This window comes from Eulemur rufifrons, chromosome 7 (assembly GCF_041146395.1).
Source record: "Eulemur rufifrons isolate Redbay chromosome 7, OSU_ERuf_1, whole genome shotgun sequence".
NCBI classification, from domain to species: Eukaryota; Metazoa; Chordata; class Mammalia; order Primates; family Lemuridae; genus Eulemur; species Eulemur rufifrons.
Genome location: NC_090989.1, coordinates 205657564 through 205680412, shown reverse-complemented (window position 1 = coordinate 205680412; position 22849 = coordinate 205657564). Strand labels below are relative to the sequence as shown.

The following is a 22849-nucleotide window of genomic DNA, read 5'->3' as shown; positions in this document are numbered from 1 at the left end:
CGGTGACATGTGGGATGATGGCCGTGATAACACAACAAAGAAAGAAATCCTTTTGAATTAAAGTCTAACAAAAGTAATGCAACGAGCAACAGTTTATTTATTTAAAAAAAGAAAAAGAAAAAAACTTTAACTTTTTTACGACATCTTATAGATTAAGTAAAAATACCAGTATTAATATATATGTATATACATAGTGCATATATATATATACATACAACATTAACATTACATGCTTCTCAGGACAGAAGAATGAGGACATGTTCCCTCATCAGTTTAAAACTCTATCACAATTTAAAATCACTGAAGAAAACTTGCCTCCTTTATTTTCTGCTTTTAGACTTCAAATTACAGGAAGTTATCAAACCAAGATCTAAATGTGGAAACCATCTGCTATGCACGAATTACAACGGACTGCCACAAATGATGAGTCAGGGCTCTTCTGAATTCTTACACAGGTCTCCGCAACCCTACAACTGTGTCAACCTTCTACCTGAGATGAGCGGGAATGATGAAGCCTGACAGCTTGTAGGTTTCGTGAGGACATTCACATTTGACGTTCCAACAAAAGCAAAATGAAAATGTCTTCGTATAGCAACAACACTGCCAATGAAATCACCCTGGAGGAAGATTCCTTTCTCTCCTTTCCTTGCCAAACAAAACACAGACATTGCTGGGAAGAAAAAACAACAAAATTCAGGGTGAAGCACCTCTGGCGGTGATCAGCATACAGCAAGGGACAGAGAGGTAGCATTTCCTTGGTGACAGCTCCTGGCTGACTCTGATGGTTTCAAACACACCCTCTTCTGCAAAAGGCACTCACATATTGTCTGTTTATAAATTATACAGTGGGATTCCATACATGGGAGTTTCTCCTACAAATATAAAAGAGATAAGCTGAGGAGATGGTATAACAAAGAAAAGAGTATAAGAAATACACACTTTGGATAAATATGCGCTTTTCTGTTTTTAAAGGACAATCAATATAGTAGTTAAAAAAATTTCATTGAAAATTAGGAATTCCAGTAAAATTCCATTAAAAGCAAGGTATCAGAGGACGAGAGATGGAGTCCAAAACACTGAGAGGAGCTACACTAGCTTTTGAAATGGCCAAAGTAAAGGGTCTGCTCTGCTCTGAAACTGGGAAGACCTTCCAGAGACAAGGGAGTGCGGAGAGGCAGGGTGGTAGCAGGGGCAGAGGAACAGGTGGAGGGGGGCGGGGGTCCCTCGGGATGTGGGTAGGAAGGAATGCCCTGGGCATCTCCAATGGGAAGGATGGGCTGCACCCCCCTTGCCCTGCAGTCCAAAGAGACCCTGCCCAAGCCAGAAGCTGCCCTCACCGGGACACGACCGAGCTAATGGAATTATAAGAGGTGCCACTGTTGCAGCTTGAGGCATAGGCCTCCTGGCCATTGCCATCGAGGTTGATTTTGAACACGGAGGACGCCTTCAGCAGGAAGTCGGCTGCATCCCGGCGACCCAGCTCCCTCAGTTTGGACATGAGGATGCCCACCGTGCTCTCGGGGTAGGAGGTCCACTCCCGCAGCAGGGCGTGGACCGGGCTGGGGAGGAAGTCCTTGGGAGCCCCATTATTGGTGTTGTACTTGGCCACGAGGTCGGGGAGGCCCAAGTTCATGGCGAGAAGGCACCAGTCCTTCCCCATGGGGTCGGGCGGGTCCAGCAGGCGGCTGAGTTTCCTCCGCGTCAGGAGGTTCAGGTCGGACGCGTGGATGTCCATGCCGAGGCTGGCCTGCTGGTAGACGTCGTGGCACCCGAAGCACATGATGCTGCTGAAGCTCTCCTTGTACCCGCCCATGGTGTTAGTCAGGGAGGTTTCCTTCAGCGTCTGCGCCCGGAAGAAGTCCCGCGGCTGGTAGATCATGACGGGCTCGTGGTGCTCCCGCAGCTGCTGGGGGCTCAGGTAGTGCTTCACGGTCAAGAGCCCGGGCAGCGTGGTGGCCATGACGTTCTCGATGGTGCTGCACACCGAGTCCAGCAGGAGGCAGCACTTGATCTTGTCCGTCTCCAGACCGCGCACCTGCACCTCGACGCCCTGGCCGTGGTTGACCAGCAGCACCAGCAGCTCGGCCCCGCGGTGGGCGATCTTGCAGCCGTTCACCCACAGGCGGATGTCCGCGTCGCCCTCCGTGCTCTGCTGGTGCACCCAGCGGCACAGGTTCACCTGCACCTTGTGAAAGATGCCGCACGGGAAGGGCGTGAGGTGCTCCACCGGGACCACGCGCACGCCGCCGTAGACCATCACCTCGTCCTCCTCGTCGGCCCAGGAGCGGTGCAGGCTGTCCGTCTTGATCAGGGCGGGGACGTCCACCATGGTCCCGCTGCTCAGGTCGCGGGCGCAGATGTCCATGGCGTCGAGGATCTGCAGCAGCTCCTCCACGTCGCTGTCGGGCACCAGGCGCTGGATGTCCTCCACGGTGTAGCGGCCCCGGTAATGGTGCAGGGCCCGCGGGGTCTCCACGGACAGCAGCTTCCCCAGGACGCTGGTGCAGAGCCAGCGGGGGTCCAGGAGCAGCACGTCCTGCACCGTTTCGCTCTGCATGATGTTGATCTGCCAGAGGGGACAGCACAAGGTCACCTTAGGGAAAGAGCCCCGGCCAGGTGCACCAGCCAGAGTAGGAACGAGCCTGGTCCCAGCCATGGCGTCTGAGCAGATGTTCTAAGGAACGACCCAGGGTCCTTCACACGGATGCATCTCAAAGACCAAACACTGAGCGGAAAAACATCCTGACAATGTCAGAAGAGAAATTCTGGAAAACAACTACCCCCGAGTCTTCAAAAAGGCCAATGAAATGAAAGAAAAAAGAAGAGAAATGGCAACCAAAGGCAATGAGTGATTTCAGACTGGATTCTGAATCCCAAAATAAATACATACAGAAATAAAAATAGTTATGAAAGAAATTTTTGGGACAACTGGCAAACTCTTGCATGAGAACTATATATTCATTTTCTCAAAATTTTTGCTCAAAGTCACCCTCAGGGGACTATATATTAAATCATAGTACTATATCATGTTGTTTTGATCAATTATATTCTGTTATAAGGGAAAATATGGTCTTTAGGAGATGCAGGCTAAATTATTTAGGGGAGAAATGTTATGATGTCTATAAAATAAATAAGTACATAAACAGAAGACAGAGGAATCAAGCAAATGGAGCAAAATGTAAACAGTTGGTCAATTTAAATGTAGAACAGAGGAAAGTTGATGGTACTACTCTTGCAACTTTGCTGAAGGCTTGACATTTTTCAAAAGATTTTTCAAAAAAGATTCAGAACATTTTATATTATGCAAATTTTATTTTATTTTTTTAAATTTTAAAATTTAATTTTAGATAAAAGATGTAGTCTCACTCTTGCTCAGCCTGGTCATGAATTCCTGACCTCAAGCGATCCTCGTGCCTTGGCGTCCCGGACTGCTGGGATTACAGGCATGAGTCACCATGCCCAGCTGAAACATGTAAATTTTAAACACCCATCATTAAAAAGGTCTGGAAAGATATGCTGTCATGGTAGCTGTTGGCTGGTAACTGTTGGCTGGTAACTGTTGGCTCCAGAGATGGGGATAGGAATGAGATGGGGGATCGTGATCAGAAGGGACTACAGGTTTGTGGCTATTTCTTTCTTTAAAAAATCAAAAGTTGGAAAGAATAAATGTGACAAAACACGGAAGTAACTTTCCCTTTATGGAACAGTTGCACTTCCTGTCTCCCCTCCTGCTCTGAGCTAGTGCTATGAACAGTGGCCACCCAAGGCGACTCCTTCCTCACATGGAGGCTCAGACTCTGCCTCTCGGCAACAGGACTCTTCCACCGACAGTCGGGCTTAACCCTTCAAGACATCCTCCTTCCATGATTCCGTTCAAAACTGGGCCTAGGTTGGAAACTCCTGAACGGTGGAGCCAGTATCTATTAAGTTCTGGATGTGGCATTTGGTGGAACACGATTTGCAACTGCGTCCTAAACACTGCTGTCTCCTCAGGGTCACAAAAGACAGAGATTGAAAAGCTGTCCCCTAGTGGAGCAGAGTAAAGAGGCGACACAGCTCACTAAGTGCTGTGCCCTGGACCAGAAGGGACACATCAGAAGGGCTGCTGGGGAAATGGGAGTGAGATCTGCAGAGCAGGTGCCAGAAGGCAGGACTGGAGGAGGGCTGGGGCCAGTCAGGGCGGGGGCCCCGTGGGGTAGGCTCCCCTTTATTGTCGTCCTTCTTTAAGTCTTCACTTACTTAGGAAAGTCTCAAGGGCAGAGAGGGAGGATGTCAAATAAGTGGATTATATGCTATGATCTAGAAAGGTGCTGGTCAAAACCAAAAATGCAACGGAATGCTGTGCCAAAGGAGTTCATTATTATAACATTCTTAATATCCACCAGTATCTTATAATCTAAGCTTTGACGCTTTGCCTGTCTTCTTCCTTGGACACATCACTTTCCAGTATTCCTGGAGCAGTCAGATTAGCCAGCTGTTAACCGGGAGTTTAAAGGTTGACAAAATCACTGCCTGAGGCTCTAGTTTTCAGGGTCACTGGCTTCTGGATTCAAGTTTAATTTTAAGAATACGTGGCTCATAGAGTCAGACCTGGCACCCGAGACTGGAGAGGCGAGCTCTGGCTTTTAATTATCTCAGAGCTGCTTCTAGTTTAATATTCACATCCACTCTTCTTGGCCCAGAGCAGCTGATGCTGTCTCCTGATGTCACCTCATGCAGGAACTCAAGGGCCACGCCCCCGTTCTGGGCACTGGCATAGGATGCGATCAGAACAGGCTTTCCAACCCGCGCCCCAGAGCTGAATGTAACAGAACCAAAGCAGAGACTCCCATTTTCGGGTCATTTCTGGCAGGCAGAGCTTGCTGTGTTTTTTTTCATGTGTACCTCGAATTATGATTGTGTGTCTGTGCACTATCTCTCTGTCTCGGCGTCCCCAGACACTGTCTCTATGAGAACCCCTCACTGCCTTTTTCGATTGTGAACCCAAGTGTGGAGCTGGTCAGTTCATGCTCCATGGAAAGCCGCCATCCTGGAGGCTGCCAGGAATGGCAGGGAAGCTCCAGGTGCCCAGGGGCGTGAGGGGATACCCAGTCACCCAGGGCAGCAGGCACTGCGCCCCCTAACTGAGGGAATCTGGAAAACAAGAAACATGACAAGACAAAACGACAGCTCCTAAAGTGAGGTAGGAAAGCAGAGAACTGCCGTTCAGAGGGTCACTTGAAGCTGGATGTAACAGTCACACGTCTGGAGATATTATGGGTAGTTGGGTCATTTTCCCTCTGCCTCCCCAGGCTCATGCCACCTCCAGGAGCTGGCATTTGGGACAGATGTGAGTCGCAGAGCCCTCACCTCGCCTGTGCTGTGCAGCTGCTGAGCGATGCGCCTGAGGTCCTCCTCGCTGGCCAGCGGGTTCAGCTGGTCCTGCACGTCGTACACAAACTGCTGCAGTGACATCAGCTGGTTGGGCCCATTGAGCTTCCTCCAGGAAGGCAGCGTGGAGATGATTTTCTCACACAGGTGAGTCATGGGAGGGCAGACCTAGAACAGGCGGGGCAGGACAGGTCACCTCACCTGCCGCTGTGGATGCTGAGGAGGAGGACCCAGGTAAGGTGATGCCTGTCATTCAGGCATGTTGCACCTGATTGGTTGGGTGAATGAGTGAGCGCTTTTATGGTTGAGGACCAGGGCAGTTATTTTTTGTAGAGTTGTTTTGAATCGAATCTATTTATCAAACCTAAAGTTTTATGGAGGCTTTTCAGTTCTGCTGGTCATGTTACATGGATGGTGAGTCTTCCAAGAGTGTTTTTGGAATTGTGGACTCAATCACTCCGTCAACTAATATTCACCACCTACTTATGTGTTACTCGCTTCTTCCTCCTTCCCTCCTTTCCTCACTTCCTGTGTCTCTCTCTCACTCCCTCACTTGCAAAGCAGCGGGTCATGCCATTGCCCAGTTCAAACCTCACACACTCCCTGCTGCCTAGGGAATGCAGCCTTAATCCAGACCCGGTGGGGACACGCTGGGGCCTCCATAGACTCAGATCGCTGTCCATGAGTTTGTGTGACCAGAGTCCTCCCAGGCCTCCTAGACCACCCCCCGTCTGCCGACTCTGCCATCATGGGGCCTCCACAGGGAAGCAAGGGCATCTGGTGTGTCCCAGGGCCAGGTTTTCATGAGAGGGCAGTTTCCTGAGAATCCCCAAAGCACGTTGGGAATGAAGCCTGGTGTTGGAAGTGCAGTGTTCTAGAAAGGGGGCGCTGTGACAGGAGGCAGGACCTGCTGGACAGGAGAGGCAGATGCACGCCTGGCCAGAGTTTACACCCAGGCTTCAGTGGTAGAACATTCCAGAGAGCATGTGAGCAGTTTTCCATTTTAGCATTTTTTCCATTTAGCCCATTTGCCCTTTTCCTACCAATTTTCATGAGTTTTTCAAATATTATAGGTAGTAACCCTTTATCTGTCAAATACGTTGAGAATGTTTTTCCCAATCTATTTCACCCTTCAACTTTGTCTATCGAATTTATTTGCCAGAAAAAAATTAGAAAAACTTTATGTTGTCAAATAGATACAGTTGAAAACTGCTTTTCAAATTTCTTTGAAAATTTCTGGGGTTTTCTACCTTGTTTTAAAAGGTTTCCCCAGTACCTAGTTATTTTAAAAATACATTCCCTAAATTTCCATTCAAGATATTTATTGTTTTATTTTTTTACATTTTAAAGTTTTAATGAATTTATTTTTAGACGCCATAGAGTGTAGGAGTCCAACCTTATTTTCTTCCATGCAAATCACCAGTTGTGCTACGATCACTTATTAAATAAACTTTTTCCCCACTAAATTAAAATATCTTTGTTTTCCATTACATTTCTACAGATACTGTGATTTACTTCTATATTCTCTAAGCTGTTCCTCTTATTTGACTGTATTTATAATAGAGGCTTCGTCTTATTAACTTTTCCATGGAAATTTTCCATAAAAACTAATCCTCTCAATCCCATTCAGATGCTAGCTGGAATTGTACTAAGTTTATATAACATGGGAAAAATTAAATATTGGGTCATATCCTGCAATCCAAGAATGCAGTCTCGTTCCATTTGTTTATCTATTATTTTATGTCTTCCACTAGTTTGTTAGTGACTCTTTTTCCACTTTTCTGAATTTTCTAAATATGCTACAGTAAGTCACTTTTGAATTTCTTTTGTAATTTATTAAGGAAATCATTTTTAAACAAACCATTAAAACTGTAAGGATTTCATACAATCTGAAGTGGTCCATCTGTCCCTATAACAACCCTTTATCTCCAGTCATCTCCTTGTTTCTCTATTCTTCCTTCCTTGTCCGACAGCGATAGGATAAAACCATGTCCATGCAGCCACCTCGTGCTGGGTCCTACTATGAAGCTGTCCCTGGTGCCGAAATCGAACCAAGAGGGCAGCACAGAAGGCCCAACTCCCTGGCTCACTGGGTGGTGTCGGCAAAGTCTGGGTCCAGGTCCTCTCCAGGGTATACTTACCGAAACAATCTGGCTCCGTATTTCTTGCAGGTGACTTCGAAGTACCTTTATGTCCTTAGACCCAGAAGCCCCAGCATCCAGAACAAACAGCTTATTCGAAATGTGAAGATCATTCCCAAACCTATGGGAAAAGAAGGAGCTTCCTTAGCAGTGGATCAATCTCAACAGGTCTTTCTATGGAGAGGCAGGCTCCTACTGGCCCGAGAGGTTGGGAGGAGGCAAGGAAAGTTCTGGTAACCTTGCAAAGGCCCCTCCATCCCTGCTGTTCGGTGGACTCTGCCTTATCTATCGCACTGCATGTAGAGGCGTGGGGATACTGGCACGAGCCCCGAGTCATCCACACAGGAGCTTCAGGTTTAACAAAGCTGCAGGAACACAGCCTGGAGAGGTATCAGTTCTCCTGACACGGAAAGGCGAGGCCTAATGCTCTCACCTTACAGGTGAGAAGAGATACTGTTGAAGAGTAGAGGTATGAACGCAACAGTTATACCATCAATCTAAACATATTAATAGAAGCCCCATTTTCACATCTGCATGGCAACAGATAAGTGTCTCAAGTTAAGAATTCAATATCTAAGTTGCTGACATATTATACAGAGCAGCATGTTCAAACTTTTTGATAGAGTCTAAGTAAAAATATATATTTTATATCATGACCCCATACACACTCATATAGATAAGTGATAAAAAGCTTCATAAATGACATAAAATATACTCTGATATATCCCATTCTATTCCATTCCATCCCATCTCATTTAAAAAAGATACCTGCAAATAAAGTCACATAAAAAATGAATATAAATAAAAAAGAGTTGGTCATGGTCCCCTAAATGTATCTTATGACCCATTAGTGGATTACAACTTATATTTTGAGAAACACTGATTAGTGTTATCGTGATAATCATCGAAAGGACTGAAAACTAAAGCAACTACAAATTATCTCTGGGCAGTGGTACTGGGAGGTGAGGAAGGAGGTAGAGGATGTTTTTCATCATGCATTCTTTGCTTGTATTTGTCATTATGTGGATTTACTGCTTTGATAACAACAAAAAATAGAGGTTGTTCATCTCCAATTGGGAAGTGAAATCTGTTATGTTCTAATATCTGAAAACTTTTTGAGCACCAACATGATGCTCAAAGAAAATGCTCAGTGGAGCATTTCAGATTTAGAATTTTCCTCTTGCCGATGTTCAACCATTATGTATATGCAACTATACCAAAAAGCCAAAAACATATGAAATCTAAAACACTTCTGGTCTCAATCATTTTGGATAAGAGATACTCAACCCATACAACAAAAAAGTCAACCAAGGAAAAATAGTCTTTAATTCCTTTCTGTGGTTCATGTGACTTCTGTTGTATTTTTCACAGCCCTGATTCGGTTCCTTGGGTAGGAGGCTACCACCTGGGCTGCAGACCCAGTGGCCGCCCCTCACCTGTTCCTGATCTCTTTCAGCAACGATGTATCTTTGTCATATCCAAACTCGCCTCCAGCTGGTCGAGGAACGTTCATGATGTCAGCGTGGGTGGCCACCAGGACAACTCGGAGTGGGTTCTTCAGCTTGCCACCAAAGGCTGGGGGCAGAGAGAGCTGTGTTACGAGGGGGGTCCTCCTACCTGGCTGACTCTCCCGCCCAGGGCAGGGGGCATGCTGACCTCATGCCCAGGCGGTCTCTGCAGGTGGATGGACGACCTGCCACAGACATGAGGGCCCCACGCCCGCCGTGAAGTGTGGGCTCTAGAAGTCCCTAGGCCCGGCCAACAGGAAGGTGAGCCAATTTCCTGGGCCTCCAGGAAGATTGCTCAGAGTGGGCCAGAACTGACCCCAGACCAAAAGGCAGCTTCTCGGGTCTTCCTCCAAATAGCCCCCATCCGCACAGTGAGGGACACTCTTTACAAGACCAAAGCAAGCCCCGTGAATGCAGCAACGCCACAGGGATGGCTCAGAGAGAAACGGTCTGCAAGTCATACAGAGAGCCTCTCACTTATGGGAGTGTTTAAAACAAAAAACCATGAAAAATAAAAGAGAAAGAAAGAGGTAAAAATGGCAGTATCTTGAGGGGAATTAAGCCCAATTTATTTTATTATTAAAGGCTTTTCTGGGAAAAAAATTGACTGCTAAGTACTGCATTTCACCAGGGAAGGCTGCTTCTCTTGTATGTGAAGAACAAAAGAAGTTTATTCCATGTTGTCCTCTCCTTTAGGAATAAAGCAAAGATAACACATTCAGGCAACTCGGTCCTGTCTCATAACTGCCGAAGGAAGGAGAGCTCCTTCTGCTGACTAATTCTGTTCCCTTTAGGTACAGGTGCAGCAGCCTTCCAGGCAGAGATTCATTCTGCACCCAACAAAATGACCACGGCTCAAAAGTGTAGACAGAATCTGAGAAATGGCTCTAAATGACTTGCTCAGAATCGGGCCGTTGAGGCAGGAATACACAATTATGATACAAAATCTTTCTACAGACCACCATGAACGGCTGAGCCCCAGGAAGCTTTCCAGACTGGAAGTTTCCCAGCAGGAGGAGCCACAAGGTGTGGGATGTGCACGTGGCCGGGGTGCCAGGCCTGCACCAGGGGCAGGAGCAGAGCAGGAGCCTGGAGGGAGGCGGCGATTCCCGGCCGGCCGCAGGAAGGACGCTCGCTCGCCCACGGGTGCTTAGCTCACCTATGGGTTCTTCGACTGGGACGAGGGACTTCAGGAAACTGAGCCAGAAAATCACTTGGTTCAGCTGGATCTCATAGGGCTCTTCTAGACTAAAAACAATGACATGGATCGACGTGGGATCATTTGCAGCAAAATAGTCATAACAGCAGAAGTACACAGGATTTCCAGAGAACTCCCACACGCTGAAGTCGCCAACTCCTACAGAAAAAGAAAAGTGGAGATTCCCATACCGAAACACCACCGCCAAATTTCAATCATAATTTTTCTTAGTATTCCAGGAGTTCCAAGGAGGGCTTGTGATGTCCATGGCATTCATCTGTCTATGTAACTAACATCTTGCCAAGATCGTAGACGGTTTGTCCCCAGTAAAACTCACATTGAAATCTGACCCCCAGGGCGGCAGTGTTGGGAGGTGGCGCCTGGCAGGAAGTGTTTAGGAGGGCGAGTCCCTCACGAAAGGCTTGGTGCTGTTCTTTTGGAGGTGAGTGAGTTCTTGCTCTCATGAAACTGCATTAGTTTTTATAGGAATGGATTGGTTCCCATGAGAGTGGGTTGTTATGAAGCCGGTTTTGATGGCATGTCCCCTGAGTCCTAAGCAGCTACAGCATGGTGCCATTTCAGAGTCCAGCACAGACTCCATCCTGCCCTGGGCCCAACAGCCCTTGCATTTCCGCAGCCCCCAGCCCCACTGATGATATACCCCGCCTGCAACCATCTCTCTGTCTAGCTGTTGCCGTCAGGGCTGGAATTCGAGCTGTTGGCAGCGACCCTACTATGCACTCATTTTCACACACCTTGACATGGAACTCCTCACCCAAAGCCAGTGCAGCTGCAGCCATCCCCAGCAGCTTGTATATAGCTGCTGTCACAGAAAGCAACCCCACTCTCTCAGTAGCAGGGCTGCAGCACAGCTGCTATCACCCCTACCCAAGCATTCTGCTGGGGCTTGGGGATCATCCTGCCCCTCCCTACCACAGCCAGCACCTGCACACACCACCAGGGCACCTGAGGACAGGTTTGGCTGGCCTGGCTCTATCTCTGCCTCAGTGCCCAATTACGCTGTCCAGGAGTCTGTGGATTGCCCAACCAATCCACCGCCATTGGTGCCTGAGCACTCCCCCTGGAAGACTGTGGTCAGGCCCACCCAACCTACTGCTACCACCACAACTAACATGTACCCACATGTGTCACCTGTGGGCCTGGGTACTGGCCTGCCTAGCCCATTGCAGCCATTGCAACACTACTTGGAAGCCAGAGAGTTGTCCCCCCGCTGCTACTGCCATTGCTGATGCCATGCCCACTGTCCAGGGGTCCAAGAACTCACCTACCTGCCTAGCTTACCACTGCCACTCCCAGCACCTGAGCCCAAGAATGGGCTCACACCTGTGCCAGCATACGCTGTCTTGGGGACCAATGATAGCCATGCTCAGTTCACCACTGCCACCACTGGGGGCCGAGGACTGGCCCACCTGGTATCCCTGTCCCCATTAAAACTTAACCATAGCCTCCACTAACAACCATACCCTAAGCCACAGAGGAAATCACAGACACCACTGGTGCTATTTATGGCCAAAGAAACCACAGAAGGACTACACTACCTGCACACACCCAGAATCAAACCCAAAGGGCCCAAAACACTAGATTACAACTTCAGGGAAAAGTCCTCCCCTATGAAAACAAATTCAAAAAGTTGGAAGAAGTGACTGTTATACCAGATGCACAGATATCAATGTAAGGACACAAGAAATATGAAAAAGCAAAGAAATATCATGCCTCCAAAGGAACACAATAACTTTCCAGCAATAGATTCCAATGAAAAAGAAATTGTAAAATCCCAGAAAAAGAATTCAAAATAATAATATTAAACAAGCTTAATGAGATACAAGAGAATACAGAAAAACAATACAAAAAGATCAGAAGGACAATTCCAGATATTAATGAGAAATTTATTAAAGAGATAGATATAGGAAAGCTGAAAGCCTTTCCTCCAAGAACTGGAACAAGACAAGGATGCCCACTTTCACCACCCCTATTCAACCTAGTGCTGGAAGTCCCAGCCAGAGCAATCAGGCAAGAGAAAGAAATAAAAGGCATCCAAATTGGAAAAGAGGAAGTCAAACTGCCCCTATTTGCAGATGATGTGACCTTATATCTAGAAAAACCTAAAGACTCCACCAAAAAATTCTTAGATCCGATAAATAAATTCATAGTAAGTAAGTAAATTTGTAGGATAAAAAAAGCAACATATAAAAACCAGTAGTATTTCTATACACCAATACTGAACCAGCTGAGAAAGAAATCAAGAAGACAATCCCACTTACAATAAAAAAATAAAATACCTAGTGATAAATTTAACCAAGAAGGTGAAAGACCTCTATGAAGAAAACTATAAAAGACTGATGAAAGAAATTGAAGAGGACACAGACAAATGGAAAGACATCCCATGGTCAGGTATCAGAATTAATATTGTGAAAATGACCATACTACTCAAGGTAATCTACAGATTTGATGCAATCCCTATCAAAATACCAATGTCACAGGGCATGGTAGCTCCCGCCTATAATGCCAGCATTTGGGGCAGTGAAGGTGGGAAGATCACTTGAGGCCAGGAGTTTGAGACCAGCCTGGGCAATACAGTGAGATCCCATCTCTACAAAAAATTAAAAAATTAGCTGGGCTTGGTGGCATGCTCCTATAGTCCCAGCTACTCAGGGGGCTGAAGCAGGAGGATCGCATGAGTGCAGGAGTTTGAGGCTGCACTGAGCTATGATCATGCCACTGCCCTCCAGCCTGGGTGACAGAATGAGACCCTGTCTCTGAAAGAAAAGAAAAGAAAAAAAAAAAAAAAACCCAACAAAATACCAAAGTCATTTTTCACAGAAATAGAAAACACAACTGTGCAATTCATATGGAGCCAAAAAAGAATATCCAAAGCAATCCTGAGTGAAAAGAACAAAGCTGGAGGCATCACACTATCTGATTTCAACATATACTGCAAAGCTATAGCCACGAAAACAGTATGGTATTGGTACTATCATATAAAGACATATAGAGCCATGGAACAAAATAGAGAGCCCAGAAATAAATACATGTATTTATAGCCAACTAATTTTCAACAAAGGTGCCCGAACAAAACTTGGGTAAAGAATACCCTCTTGAATAAATGGTGCTGGAAAAATTGGCTATCTATATGCAGAAGAATGAAACTGAACCACTACCTCTCATAATATTAATATAAAAAATCAACTCAAGATGGATTAAAGACTTACATGTAAGACTTGAAATTATAAAACTACTAGAAGAAAACAAAGGAGAAACACTTGAGGACACTAGTCTTGCAAAGATGTTATGGCTAAAACCTCAAAAGCACAGGTAACAAAAATAAAAATAGACTAACAGGACTATATTAAACTAAAAAACTTCTGCACAGCAAAGGAAACAATCAACAGAATGAAAAGGCAACCTTTTGAATGGGAAAAAATATTACCAAACCATTCATCTGACAAAGGATTAATATCCAAAATATATAAGGAACTCAAACAACTCAACAGTGAGAAAACAAAAAATCCCATTAAAAAGTGGGCAAACAGCACATACAAAAGGCCAACAGATACATAACAAAATGCTTAACATCACTAATGACGAAGGGAATGCAAATTGAAACCACCGTAAAATATCATCTTACCCCAGTTAGAATGGCTGCTATAAAACACAAAAATTAACAGATGCTGGTGAGGATGCAGAGAAAAGGGAAGTCTGATACACTGTTGGTGGGAGTGTGAATTGCTATAGCCACTATGGAAAACAGTATGGAGTTCTCAAAAAACTAAAAATAGAAGTATCTTATAATCTAGCAATCCCACTGCTGGATATTTACCCAAAGGAAAGGAAATCAGTATATCCAAGCAACACCTACGTGCCCATGTTTATTGCAGCACTATTTATAATAGTGAAGATATGGAATTAACCCGAATGCCCATCAATGGATGAATGGATAAAGAAAACGTGGTATTGTATATCACGTTGAAATATTGATTCAATCACAATTGAAATATTACTTGGCCATAAAAAAGAAGGAAATCCTGTCATTTGCAGCAACATGGATGGAACTGGAGGTCGTGTGTTAAGTGAAATAAGCCGGGCACAGAAAAAACAAACACAGCACGTTCACACTCGTATGTAGGAGATAAAAAAATTGATCTTATGAAGGCAGAGAGTAGAATGATAGATACTAGAAGCTGGGAAGGGTGTGTGTTGGGTGTGTGTGTGTGAAGAGAGGTTGGTTAATGGGCACAAACATATAGAAGGAGTAAGTTCTAATGTTCAACAGCAGAGTAGGGTGACTGTAGTAAAAAACAATGTATTGTATATTTTGAAGTAGCTAGAAGGGAGGACTTGAAATCTATCCAGCACATAGAAATTACAAATAACAAATACTCAAAGTGAAGGATGCCCCAAACACCCTGATGTGACCATTCCACATTCTATGCATGTAATAAAATATCATGGGTACCCCATAAATATGTAAAAACATTATTAATTTCCTTAACAGTGATTTATCAAGTACCCATTGTGTGCCAGGTGCTTTGCTAGGTGCTGGGGACACCCCAGTGTTCAGCTTTCCTTTTTAGGGGAGGTAGGCAGCCAAGCTGCAGTTCTGCCTCACTCCCTATGTCCATTTGCCTTGCATTTTCTTCCAGATGTGACAGATGCTGCCTGGGACAAGCTCCCTCGGGGGAATGACTTACAGCTCTGTCACAGGGAAAGCCGAGGTCCTTCCCTGGGGGCAGGCAGGGCGTACCGTTCAAATAGGCGTTCTGGATGTCGATGGCCTTGGTGGACTGGTCATCAGCCGAGCAGTGCGGGTGGTGGGACGGGGCCACGAACACCTCCAGCATCCCTTTGGTGAGGCCCGGCTCGAACATCATGCTGCGGCTCCTCACGCTCACGTTCTCGCAGCCCGGGTACAGGTTGTTGATGCTCACAGAGACTGCAGGGCAGAAAGGATGCAAGTGAGCCCTTGCCCAGGACAGTGAGTCCTGCTCTCCCTCCCCGCCCTGCTCTGAACCCACCCCACTGTGGCTTCAGGCTGCAAGTGTGCTGGGCAGCAGTGACTCCCAGGGAGGCTGTCGGCCTCTTCTGTTCCCTCCACCTCCCCACAACCCTTTCCTGCCCTGCTCTGTGCCCTGAGAGCCTGGCCCCGGGGGCTGCGTCTCCAGGCTTGCTTGCCATTGGCTTTCTGGCTGGGGTCAGCCAAGGGGAGGCACTGGAGAGCGGGGAGGAGAGGAAGATCGGGAATTTCTTCCCTTCTCACTTCCTGCTGCTTCTCTGATACTAGCTGTGTCTCTCTGTGGCTCTGGCTCCCGCTCTCTCTCTCTAATACACGAGATTATTTTATGTTGAATGCAAAATGATTTTGACAGTAGGAGGCCATGGCATTAAGTAATGCTGAAACACAAGGCCCAAAAGTTTTCCTTTTCAAAGTTCCCAGAGGCCTTTCAGATACTAGAGCAGCAAGTCTCCGTTTGTGGCCTTGAGATTTTAGCATCTCCTCAATACCTGCTAATCTTCCCCTTTAATAACGAGGGGGTGGGCATCAGCACGTAGTTAGGTTTTAGTCCCGCTGTTTGCTGTTCATTGCATTTATTTTTACTATGGCAGCGGTGCTGGTTTTCCATTTATGGTGAGGATGTTAACTGTTTCATTCTCAAATCAACGTATTTTAGTAAGAAAAAGTGAGCCAGTTTAAAGGAAATACTATGTAAGTGACGTTGGAACGCGAGTGAGATGAGCTGAACAGCAAAGTCTGGGTCCCTGCGTGAGGGAGCAGAGCCCCTGCTTGCCAGCACGGCGCCCAGGGCTTCCTCAGCATCCCGGGTCCTCACCGGCCCACAGCCTCCGCTCTCTTCTCCGCCACCAGCGTGGGGCAGGCAGAAGCCGTCTGTCCGCCTCAGGGCCTGGCCTGAGGTGGGTGCTCGGCCTGTGCTTGTGAGCGAATGCATTGGGAATAGGTTCGAGGTGCGGAATTGTACCACGAAGGCCCGCTGGTTCACAATTCATTCCACAGACACTGCAAGGCACTGAGGAAGTGACCATTTCTCCTGGGCAATCTGACCTTTAAAATCGGCGATCCCCACACAAAGGCAATCCCTTATGTAAAACCAAATATTTAAGACTGAAGACATGGGTAACAGGACTATCCAAAGGAGGGGACAAGCAGACCCCAAGGGCAGGCTGGGTAAAAAGAAAGGAGGAGGGACAATAAGATGAAAGAGTTATTCTTAAAACACACACACACACACATTTCTGATTAAAAAAGCAGAAAACAGGAAGGTAAGAAGAAAACAAAATGACTTAACCCTCAATGTCAACATGGCCAACATTTCAGTGTATTTCTCTGCAGATCATGGCCCAAGTCTGACAAAAGCGAAGGGGTTTCCGAAAAATGGGTTTGTCTATTTAGCCGTGACCTGGAACCTGTGCCTGGATGACCACCTGTCAGGGCAAACCTTGTTTCAGTGCCAGGCGGCCAGGTGCTAGCTGAGTGGGGCAGACGCTATTTGGTGATTTGCGGTCATCCCTCCTCCTTGGTGACAGTTTTCACTGGGAGGATAAGAGGTTAGGACAGGGTGAGTAATGGGCATTATTAAAAGAATAATTTCATGGGGAAAACACTGAAATCACAGGAGGAAGTGGGTTTTTTTGCTAACTACTGCCCCGGTGGTGCAGAGTGGCGGGCCCTGGCCGGGAGGGGCTCCTCCCGCAGGCTCCTCCGCGGGAACCAGGACGGCCTGTGCGAGTGCTCTTCCTGCACGTCTGTCCTCCCGTCACCTTCCATATTGTCCCTCCTGTGGGGCCGCCACTCCACAGTCACAACCCCCAGAGTCCACAAGGCCGAGTGACGTGGGTGGCAGCCAGGTAACGGTGGTGTGAGGGTCGCGAGAGGTCACTGCCAGCCCGGGTGCCAGGCCAGGGGCTCTGAGATGTGCCAGGCCAGAATCGAGCAGCCTCCCTGCCACCACCCTCCTTTGCCGCTGCTCTGATTGTCCGAGGGAATCCGGGCTGACTGCGCTCCCCAGAGGGTGCTGTGTCTCCGTGAGCCGCTGGAAACAGGGCGGCTGCATTCTGCCCACCAGGAGGACACACGTCACATTCCGTCTCCTGGCTCGAGCTCAGCCTTTGCCTCCAGTGTTCTCAAGAGAATCCGATGGCAAAGGGCCCAAATCCTGAAAGCATGCAGACTTCCTGTCTGACGATATCTTGTCCCCACGTGGGCATCTCCCCGTCAAAGGAAAAGGGGCTGCCAAATCTAGGAGAGGTGACAGGTGTCCAGAGCGCTGGCCTGGGAGAGAGCGGAGCATGGCCCGCCGGGCAGGACCAGGGTGCTGTGAGGGACGATACAGCTGCTTCCAGAACCAGGTCCCTTCCCGGGAGGCACACGCTCGGGGGCGGCCTTTCCTAGGGTGTCCAACAAAGCAATGCTGCCCCGTCCACCCCCTAGGACGCACCTTTTGTGACCAGAGTCCATTCTCCCCAGGCCACCCTCACAGTGCCTGACATTTATGTCGTGCTCTGCTTCTGCAGGGTGCTGCTTGGTGCTGGCCAAGCAAGTGACTAGTGACCTGCCCAGTCAGGGCTGTGGTGTCTTCTCTGCCCAAACCACCTCCAGGTCCCGCTGCGGAGCCGTGCCTGACAGCGACTCCCTCCGACACCAGCCTGCAGGTGCACCCACCAGGCGGGGCCTGCCCCGCGTGGGCAGGAGGAGAAGGTGCTATGGCGCCTGCAGCACAGCCTCCTGCCTCTTCACAGCCTGAGGCACGTGCTGGAATTAACTGCAGATGAATCTTGTCACTTCCAGGGACTGTTTGGATAAAACTCTGCCCACCCTTAGAGGGGCCATCTGGGCGTCAAGCAACGCGGGCCTCAGTGGGGCCACCCACCTCTTCTGTCTTTGCCAGGCCCTTCCAACATGTCTGGGACCAAATCCCGCCTCTGACATTGACTAGGGGTGACCTTACCCAGGGGTCACACCCTCCAAAGCATTCCTGCTCCGCTCTCTGGGGCAGAGTTGTGCTTCGGAGCTCTCTCTCCTGAGCTAAGGGACGCTTGGCGTTGAGGGGAGGGGCAGCTGCCCTCCTGCGACCAACCAGGCAGGCAGGTGAATCCAGGGTGGCCAAAACTTCCCATTTTCCACAAGACTCCAAATATCCAAGTTTTGGGGTGACATCTCTGGATTTTTAAATGCCGGCAGCTAATTCAGCCTTTCTCCTCCCCTCTTCATCCTCAACAGGTGACTGCAGCTTGTCGGGTGGGGCCCCTGCACCTCACCTGGGCAGACACACCTCGTGTCCCTGAGCCTCCAGCTACTTTCCTCTGAAATGGGCTCAGGACATGATCTCAAGAGTCCTGAGAGTCACGAGCGGATGCGTGGTGGCACCTGAACCCCAGGGCAGCACGAGCCATGCCAATCCCACAGGGTCCTTCCCACGGGGTCTTGCTTCTACGGAGGTTTCCACACACACGCCTCTGGCTTTTGTGTCCACAAGGAGCAGCGACCTTGAGAGCTGGACCACCTTGAGGGGTCCCCTTTGCCTTCTCTCAAGTCTTTCTGGTATTTGCTACTTTCTTAGGACTTGCAGTTCCCCACGTGGACGTTCTCAGAGTTGTGCTTCCTGAGGGCATGAAGACATCTGTCCCAGGAGAAAGGGGTGCAAGTGGAGCGTTGTCTTCCTTCAGGTCCTCGTGGTAAGCAAAGCCAGCAGCCCCAGAGACGCCAGGACACCAGATGTGCTCTAAAGAACTAAACGGCAGGGGACTGAAGCAAGAGCAGCGTCCATACTCCTAACCGTCCTTCAGGAGGCGTCGGGCTCCCTCTGACCGGTTGGCTTGACTTAGAAATGTCTGCTGGGCGGGGGAGGCTGCTCTGTAAGGGTGGCCGAGGGACAGGGAAGCGGCCTCCTCACCAGACCCCCAAGGGCTCGTGCCCAGGGCAGCTGGTGGCTCCCTGGACCCAGCGCGGGTCCCCCTCCAGGGGGTCTCCTGTCGCAGCCCCCAGGTCCCACTGCTCTCTAAGCTCTGGCTGAAGGACGCTGTCCACCTGGTGGGGCGTGCTGACACAGCGGCCATCCTGAGCCCCACTTTATCAAGAACCTACGTCAAAGACTAGACATGCAAAATTGACCGGAAGGAAGACGAATGGAGAGGTGACTTCTGGGGCTGAGGTGAAATCGTGAAATCTCTCCTTCCTGGGGACCTTGCATGTCAGGGGCACGATCTTCACACCTCCTTAGGCCTTACACAAGCCCCAGCCATTGACGCCCCTCTCTCTCTCTCATTTACAGGCACCTCCCCACACTGGTTCACAGTGCAGTGACCTTGCTCTTAACCCACCGCAGCAGAGAGCTGCCTCCCTCTAGGGGTGACAGCAGGAACTGCGGGAGGAGCAGAGTGAGACTGACAATGGCCTGCAGCTTCTGCAGAGGAGGCCCCTCATCATCAAATCTGGAAAACAAACTCCTTCAGAGAAGGTGGGACCTATGTTACACCCTTAAGTGGAACCAAAATTACAGTGGAAAACAGAAACCGGTACATGGAAATGTCCTTGCCCAGAGTGTCATCAGTAAGCACTGGCTCAGGCACCAGACACTGTGCGTCACCGTCTGTGTGACTCGCGGTGGCCCACTGACCCCTCCAGACTGCAGCAAAACGGTGGTAGAAACACCCTGGAAGGCTGTCACGTAGACTGAATGAGTGACACACACCATATTCTGCCCAGTCCTAGCCCACAGTGCTCAGTAATTATTAGCGTACGTATCAGCCATACTCTAATCATACGAATATAAGTTCTTTTTAGTTATCATTGCTGTGTTCAGAGAAAAGAAGTTGAAAGGGGTGTGTAAATCTCAACTGTCCCCTGGCTACAAATGCTCCCCCGACCTCCTCCCTCACTGAGAGAGGAAGTTCACCAAAACACAGACCTTAACACATCTGTTTTCCACCTAGGGACACGTCTGACAGCTTTGTAATATCACGTACAGAAAATGAGTCCGAGGCACAAAGCACAAAATTGACATTGTATGGGAAACTCTTTGAAGGCCTCTATTCTTATCTTCAAAAAAATTAATTCCTCCTGCTAAAGGGGATTCGGGAGCAGTGACGCGCAAGGTGGCGCCGTTTTCTCTTGCTCCCTGCAGGAGCGTGTCCCCTGGGAGGGAAGGCACTGCCGTCCTGGGAGTGAGCACGGCCAGCCCCGGCCGTGAATCCTCAGTCCTGTCTGTGGGAGGCCGGGAAGTCGGCGAAGCTTCCCAAGGGGGTTCCACGGACCGAGAGACAGACCAACTGTGAAAGGCACTGAGCAGCCTTTGGAAACCACTCTCCGACTTTGACCTGAGCAGAAATGGGGCTCCCTGGGGATCTGATTTTGCTGCTCCAGGTCCTCAAAACCCTGAGTGTCCCCGTAGCACTCCAGGAAGAAGCATGAGGGGTGAGAACCCCTCCTGGGGCCCTCACAGATCTGTGCTGTGCTTGGACCTGTGTTAGACTGAGCCAGGGGTGGGGAACCTGTGGCCTTGGGGCCACACGTGGCCTTCTGGATCCTTGAGTGCAGCCTTTTCACTGAATCCAAATTTTACGAACAAATCCTTTTAATAAGGAACAGAGCCCCTGAGTAGAGCACGACACAGTTCTGCAGTGTGCACGGTTACCATGATGGACTTTGGTTTCTGTGGCTGTGATTTCCGGGGAGGCCCTCGTTTTGCTATTACTGGGGCAGTCTGCCATCTGGACAAGAGGGGCCCACATACGGCCACCAGCCAGCCTGGACCACGCTTGAAAGCCACCAAGGCCACGGGGTCAAGCAACTGAAACACAACCACCTCTCCTCGACAGGGGAGTGCAGAAGCCCCCACCCAGGGAGAGACAGGGCCTGCGGGGCCTCCTACCTGTGGGCTTGGAAGCCAGGGGCGAGGGCGGGAACCTGCTGGAGCTGGCGGAGGACAGCCTGGGCCGGCGCCTCCTGAAAAAGCTCCTCAGCAGCCCACACTTGAGAGACTCCACCAGGGTGGTTTTCCCGGCCCCCGAGTGGCCGAACAGCTTGAGCTTGATCCTCGGCTGCAGGTTCTGCGTGGGCCGCAGCTGCTGGATGAACAGTCCTCGGTGAGCGTCCTGAGCACGGAAGAGAAAGAGCCAGTTTGTCACACACGCGCACACACACACACACACACAAAGACTCACATGGCTATTCTCGAGGGTCCTAATCTCCATTCTCCAATTTTTATGCAGATGTTTTGTTCTATTTCTACTGAATCTTTTACAATTTCAGATAAAATTCACGTAACACAAAAGTCACCACTTTCAGAGGTTTTTAGTACATTTGCAGTGCTGTTCCACCACCACTGCTGCCTAGTTCCAGAGCATTTGTGTCACCCTGACAGGAAGCTCTGCACCCGGTAGGAGTCACCTGCCATCCCCCTCTGCTCAGCTCCTGGCAACTCCTGGTCTGCTTTTTGTGTGCACTTGCCTGTTTCCATTGCGTTCTGACGCACAAATTGGGTGGAGCAACTGTGAGGTCTCCAATTTAAACACGAAATTGGATCAGCCCTATTTGAGCAGCTGGGCCTGTTCCTCGCTGTGGGCAGGGGACTGGTTCCTTTAGGGTTGTGACAGTACAAGAGGATGGGGGAGGAGTGCGGGGCACGATATCCTTGTCACTTTCTTGTTTCTCAGTCCTACAGGGAGAAGCAGGAGGCCCCCAACATGGGATGCTTCACGATTCACTCACTCACTCACCATGCATCCAGCAACACTTACGGAGGCCTCTCCTGGGCTAAGCACAGTGCTGAGGATGGGGAGATGGAGACTCAGCCCAGATCTGTAGCCTTGGGGAGATACACGAGTGTGGACAACTTCCATCCAATAGCACACAAGAGCTTTCAAAGGGACGGTGTCAGCAAGGTGCTCAGTGCAGCACAGAGAACCTACGCAAGGTCCACGTGGTGGTGCAGCGCCCGTGCCACCCTGGTGTTGCCCCCCCATGCCAGCCCCGCTTCCTAGCACTCTGCTCTGTTCCCTAACAAGGACCCATTTGGACTGTCACCTGCAGCCAGAGCATGCCCTCTGCTTTACCCTGCCAACTCCCATGCACTCCACAAAACCTATCCTCCCCGTCACGTCCTCCTGGAAGCTTCCTCCTCAGGCCACTCGAGCCATGCACGGCTCTCTGTGGTGACCCACGTGACCGTGCAATCATGTGGTGCTCTGCCCTCTAGACCAGGAGCTACTCGAGGGTAGCGATGGTGTCCCCAGCGCCTGGCAGGTGGAGGATGCTCAATAAACAGGTGTTGTATAAACAATTTAACTCAGAGGGGACCCATGCAAGGGCGTCTCAGTGTGTCTCACACCTGGCCAGAACTTTCCTTCCAGTTCTAAATCCTGGCAGGTGCTCATGGGCTGCTGATGTTCCCCGGCTGAGCCACTGCTACTCTGCTGTTGTAGCTGTGCTGTTGCAAACTCATGAAACTCGTCCAAAGACTCTAATTTTCTACTCCCATTTTCGATTCCTAAACTAGGACCAGACTTTCTCAGCAGGGAAACACTGACCCATATTGCGCACTGTGGAACTCTGCGGTGGCATTTCTAATTCCTCAATGTTGTGTGTGCTGCCGGGGCTGGAT

At 49.1% G+C, this 22849-nt stretch overlaps 1 protein-coding gene across 3 annotated transcripts in view; it reads right to left on the bottom strand.

The window, feature by feature from the left end:
- Positions 1–241: 241 nt before the first annotated feature.
- The window catches only part of LOC138388333 (death-associated protein kinase 1), a 176877-nt gene continuing 154269 nt past the window's right edge, over positions 242–22849 (bottom strand). The window contains exons 19-26 of one of the 3 annotated variants that reach the window (XM_069476292.1): positions 21119–21341; positions 14980–15168; positions 10179–10376; positions 8948–9086; positions 7512–7632; positions 5350–5538; positions 1338–2566; positions 242–872 (exon numbers count right to left, since the gene is read on the bottom strand). In XM_069476292.1, coding sequence (XP_069332393.1) covers positions 839–872; positions 1338–2566; positions 5350–5538; positions 7512–7632; positions 8948–9086; positions 10179–10376; positions 14980–15168; positions 21119–21341 — 2322 coding nt within the window. In that variant the 3' untranslated portion in view covers positions 242–838. Of the gene's footprint in view, positions 873–1113; positions 2567–5349; positions 5539–7511; positions 7633–8947; positions 9087–10178; positions 10377–14979; positions 15169–21118; positions 21342–22849 lie in introns of those variants that run through there. The other 2 variants (XM_069476294.1, XM_069476295.1) reach the window with 2 other exon arrangements.